At 44.5% G+C, this 5,765-nt stretch overlaps 1 protein-coding gene across 4 annotated transcripts in view; it reads left to right on the top strand.

The window, feature by feature from the left end:
• SLC44A3 (solute carrier family 44 member 3) overlaps positions 1-5,765 on the top strand; it is a 75,025-nt gene that overhangs the window by 39,472 nt on the left and 29,788 nt on the right. For all 4 annotated transcript variants that reach the window (XM_023509832.1, XM_023509831.1, XM_023509833.1 and 1 more), the window contains exon 11: positions 3,067-3,223. In XM_023509832.1, the coding sequence (XP_023365600.1) occupies positions 3,067-3,223 (157 nt within the window). The remainder of the gene's footprint in view (positions 1-3,066; positions 3,224-5,765) is intronic.

Genomic DNA, 5,765 nt, shown 5'->3' with positions numbered 1-5,765 from the left:
AAAAAAAAAAAAAAAAGAAATACCAGGAAGGGACATGGTCCTGTGGGGACCACACAGGTCTCCTCAGCTCAGAACTATCTATCCCGCGCAGCCGACATCTTGTCCAGGAGCCTCAGCACGAAATTAGTTTTCCATGATATTTGAAGAGATTTCAGTGAGCCTGAGGCTGGATTTCAGTAGACCTGAAACTTGCTCCTCAGTCCCTGAAGTGGCTTGCCTGGCTCATGCTCTGTGGTGTCTGGTGGGTTGAGTAGTTACATGACAGCACTTAGGAACCATGACCCAAAGGCATTATAGCACTTGGATGGATGGGACCGTTAAGCCCTTGCCCCTGGACTTGGATCACTGAGGTGTTCTGAGTGAGGACCTTGGCTGTGCAGTTTGGAGTCAGGCACCTGTTAGCGTGCGAAGCAGCCACCAGTTTAAAAGGAGAGGAAAGCTGGGCTTCATGCGGCATGTCCTGGAGTCATTTACCCCACTCTGCCCAAGCCTTGCTTTCTGCCACCACCCACAGAATTAGGGTGGATGTGGCCCAGCCAGGTGCTCACCACAGTACTCCCTAGAGACCAGTGGGTGAGTCCCCCGGCCCCCTAATAAACTCATGGCTGAGTTGCCCAGTGTGCCCAGAACTACGATGCCATCTCTGAGGTCAATTCTTAAAATATGGTTAAGGCCATAGGTAAGTATTATGTGAAGTTCCCTGGGTGAAGGCAACTTTTTGCTGGTTGTGAGGAAAACAGCACTGAAGCCCCTAGCCACATACACAGCAGGGAAGGACGGCAGAAGGTGGGGCCTCAGAGTCTTCCCCTTACTCAGCCCTTTTCCAGTAGAGCTGTTTCTAGTTTGTTTGTTTCCTGAGACATAACCTTACTCTCAGTATAGTGCCATGGCATCATAGCTCACAGCAACCTCAAAGTCTTAGGCTCAAGGGACCATACTGCCTCAGCCTCCCAAGTAGCTGAGATCTACAGCCACCCACCATGACACTGGCTAATGTTTTTGTCTTTTGGGGTAGAGACAGGGTCTCACTCCTGCTCAGGCTGGTCTCGAACTCTTGAGCCCAAGCAATCCTCCCACCCCTTCCTCCCAGAGTGCTAGGATTACAGGCGTTAGACACTGCACTGGGCTTTGTTTCTGGTTTTGAGGGCAGCTGTTGAGTGACTCTTGGCTCCATGTGCTGGCTTGGGTTGAAAGGGCCTCTGCTTCAAGTCATCATGTGACAGTCCAGCTCCTGGAACCTCTGCATCTTCTTGCAGCCAAGCCCTGCAGAGCCTGGAATCATAACCGGATACACTGTGGGCTCCAGAAGTCAAGGCGGTGCAGACGTCCCTCTGCCTGAAAGGGTTAATCCCATCGAGGTGAAACCTCAGAAAGCTGGTGCCCAGCCCCACACCTCAATACCTGGAGGGCTAGACCACAGGGTCCCCTTCACCCAGCCTGGGAGTCGTTTGTTTCCCGACCAGATGGAAAGCAGGTGTTGTTCCCTCTTCCCTGCGTCCCCTCTGGAGCACCGTTAAGTCCTGAGACACATAAATCTCCTCAATGGAAAAGTAAACATTCTTCCTGAAAAAAAAAAAAAAAACTAGGAAAGGGAAAAAAAAATGTGTCAGATTTTCCTGGCCTACGCTACTCTTTGAGTTTATCAGAATCAAAATGAATCCCTATCAGCAATAGCTTCCCTGGTTTTTCCTATTTTAAACACTGTCGGGTTGAAACATACATCACCCTTTTTGCGAGACGACTGGACCGCAGCCCTCGATAAGACTTTCGCGTTCTCTTTTTCCTCCTGGATGATTTAAGGAACAGCAAAATGTAGTCATTGCCAACTTCTGAAACTTTTCTGGCTGTATTCCTTGTCCTCCCTCAAAACTGAGGCTGTTGTCCAGACCTTAATTCGTAGTGACTTATTAGCAACCAGCGCAAGTTGTAGAATAATCCATTATGAAGAAACCAAGCTTCACTTGGAATCTGTGAAGTTGCTTCTCAGAAAGTCCCCATTTTCTAGAACTGGCTCCAGTGGGAATTCAGAGGGTCACCCTCGGGATGACATCAGCCCTCCCGCCTTTGTTTTATCTGTCAGGTTTGGGGCAGGGTGAAAGTGATGCCCATTCTGTTCTTTTTCGGGTTTTTTTCCCCCTGCCTGTGAAACTGACTTGTACACATTCTTGGGAGCTGCCTCATGACAAGTCCCGTAAATGATTCACACTGAAGTGACCTTTAAAGAGCAGAGTAGAAATCAGCTGGATTTCGGGAGGCTGGAGCTGCAGGGCAGGAGCCAAGCACCCAGGGCCCTTGTCTCTTCCTGCTAAGCTGAGCTCACTGTCACCTCTCTGGCCACTGAACCTGGTCATGTGACTTGGTGATGCTTTTAATCACCAAGCTGACAATATTTACATACACTCCTGTATAATTTAAATCTCTGAGGCTGTGATACGATTAAAATTTTTAAAAACGGGCTCGGCGCCTATAGCTCAACCGGCTAAGGCGCCAGCCACGTACACCTAAGGTGGCGGGTTCGAATCCCCAGCCCGGCCCCGCCAAACAACAATGATGGCTGCAACCAAAAAATAGCCGGGCGTTGTGGCGGGCGCCTGTGGTCCCAGCTACTTGGGAGGCGGAGGCAGGAGACTCGCTTGAGCCCAGGAGTTGGAGGTTGCTGTGAGCGTGATGCCATGGCACTTTGCCCAGGGGGATAGCTTGAGGCTCTGTCTCAAAAAAAAAAAAAAAAAAATTTTTAAAAACGAAAATGAAACTAATAGGCAACTTAAAGGGTTGATGGAAGAGGTAGACATTATAAAGAGGGAGACTTATTTAACTCATCAGTATTAAAATATTTCTATCTGTTCTGTATTTGTTTGCAGGACTGAGTGTCACCAGACGGAATTAAAAATTAGGCCAAGAAATAATTTAACCTTAGCTACCAACGAGTATAAAACACTTACCAAATGCTTATTGTCTTACTGCTTTATAAGTTGTTAGTACCGTAGATGATTTGAACCAGAGGGAAGCTTTTTGTTGTTTTGTAAAATAGCGTTTTTAAGAGGCAGTCTTTTTCTCTGTTCTCAGAAATAAAAATGACCCTCCAGATCGTCCAATCCTTTCGTCTCTCTCCATTCTTTTGTGCTACCATCAAGGAACGGTCGCGAAAGGGTCATTTTTAATCACTGCGGTGAGGATTCCAAGAATCATTCTCATATGCATTTATAACGCTCTGAAAGAAAAGGTAAGGTCACACCCTAATACACAGTACCCTTGCTCCACGCGTTTGGGTTGCAGAGAAGTTAATTACTGGAAAACTCCAGCAAGTCCTAGGACAGGAATGTGACCGTGACAGTGGCCATTCAGAAGGCACCAGTGCCTCTCAGGTCCCCTATCCCTGCCTTCCCACCAGCAAACCTTTTTTCCTCCTCCAGTTTCTGTTTTGTTTATGAGTTTTTTTGTTTATCGGGTTTTCTCCAACATGTGGTAAGAGTTGGGGTGTAGAGGGAATAGTTTGAAGTTAGCTGGTTTCCCTTCTTATTTAAACGTTGAACAAATGGGATAAATTCTTAAGGTGAAATGTAAACAAGCTTTTTAGACATTTATCATGTTTTTTGGTTTTAAGTAAGAGGATAATATTTGTTTCTGCTTTAATGCTAAAATATTCCCTGCCTTTTGCATTTCCTAGAGGGTGCCCTGGGAAGTTACTGGTGTGTGTGAGAAGCACAAGTGCTGGAGAGTGAGAAATGGGCCAGCTGACCTACATCTCAGCTCAGAGGACAGAAAACTGTAGGGCTTTTGTGCCTGGGGGTTTCCTCCTCCCTGGTTTTTATTTCCATGCACATTTGGTTATGAATGCCAGTGGAAACCAGAACACCAGGAAAACAGCTGTTCTCATGGTATTTCTGGCCTGCCAAACAAGAGAACATTGGATTTTTCCCAACTTTTCTGTTTTCACACAAAGTTAATCCCCCTCCACCACCTCAGGTTTAGGGACTTAGAGTTTCAGGAACTTACCTGATTTCCAACCTTTTGGGTATTGCTGTATGTCCTTAGTAATGTAAAAAAATTTTACACGTGAGTTCATATTATATTTTAGGATTTTTTTGTTTGTTCTTTTAAAAATAAGTCTAAATTGTTCATATCTTTTTTTTTTTTTTTTTTGGAGACAGAGTCTCACTGTATTGCCCTGGGTAGAATGCTATGGCGTCACAGCTCACAGCAACCTCAAACCCCTGGGCCCAAGGGATTCTCTTGCCTCAGCCTTCTAGGTAGCTGGGACTAAAGGTGCCTGCCACAATGTCCAGCTATTTTTGTTGTTGCAGTTGTCATTGTTGTTTAGCTGACTCTGGCTGGTCTTGAACCCGCCAGCCTCAGTGCACGTGGCTGGCGCCATAACCACTGTGCTACAGGCACCGAGCCTATTCATATCTTTAAATCTCTAATCAAGATTTCAGGTTCGTATAGCAATTAGTAATAAATGATTGAATGTCACATGAAATTATCTGCCTTCCATACTTTGAAAGGCATGCTAAGCAGTTGCCCTTGATGGTGGAATTTTTTAATATGTATCTATTAAAATTTTGCCCGGCTACATTTTGGCAACTGGAAGAGGCATTTCCACAACCAGGGCAAATCTAGCTACTTCGGGCTCCCATATTTTAAAAACAACTCTTTAATCTTAGGAAATCTGGAGAAAGATTTCTTGAAGAACAGAGCAGCATTTTATTTTAAATATATTTGTGTGTGTGGTGTATGAATAGGTATACACGTATGTCCCCATCGTCACAGAGAATCACAGGGGAGCAAGGGGGGTCTTGAACTCTTCAGGGAAACAGCTCTCTGTAGATCTAGAAGAGAAGCCGGTGGAAGACCCAAGGTCTCTCTGACTGAGATCTAAAAGGTTATTTGTGACTCTCTGGCTCCCATAAGGACCAAGGAGGCCAAACTCCCCTTTAGAAATGTCACTTTTGGGAAAATGTGTCCTTTCTTAGGTTAAAAAAACTATCTTCCTCAGCAGTCCTGCAGCCCAGTACTGTGTTTACAATTTAAACATTTCACTCAGCCACTGTGTGATCTCTCCTAGTTAAATAGGCCCATTCACCACCACTGCTAGGCTGAAAAGTATCCAGATCAAGTTTCATCCAATTGAATTAACATCAGGATAAGAAAATATCCATATAAGGCTGAGTTATTCCTGGGGTCCTCATAGTAGGCTATTTCAGGATTGTTTTGAGGGAGTTTTTTTCGCTCTGCCGAGTGAGTAGGATATAGTCAACCTCCCCCCCCCCCAGGAATTTCATTAAATTATTCATTCTTGAGTTATGAACAAATTCAAGTTATATTTCAAAGGACTAATTTATCCCTTGAAATGTAGTCCTGAAAGTCTCACTACAGGATTTATTTCCCCTGAAGTTAAACTTGATTCTTTATTTATATGGGCACATAACTAGTATCAACAATATATTATTTGGGTGTTTCTCTTTTTTTGGTCTCTGAACATGAATTTTTCATGAATATAAACTTTGGTTTGAAAAAGCAAAATGTACCATTTAAGACACTTAGGGACACATGAACAGGGGAGAGAATCTTTGTACTGAACCAGAAGGCCTGCTTTTCCTTTACCATTCAATATGGACTAACCCCCTTTCCATTGAGAGTAACAGTGACTATAACGGATAAGCCCGCAGGAGAAAAACTTTGCTCATCAGTTATAAGAACTGGAATAATTACTGGTAGGAGTAGCAGGCACAAAAGAGAACTTCTCCCATAACAAAATGAGAATT

This window comes from Otolemur garnettii, unplaced genomic scaffold (genome assembly GCF_000181295.1).
Source record: "Otolemur garnettii isolate 467f Iridium unplaced genomic scaffold, OtoGar3 scaffold00010, whole genome shotgun sequence".
NCBI classification, from domain to species: Eukaryota; Metazoa; Chordata; class Mammalia; order Primates; family Galagidae; genus Otolemur; species Otolemur garnettii.
Note: the sequence above shows the minus strand (reverse complement) of the source record. Positions and strands in the feature narration are given on the sequence as shown.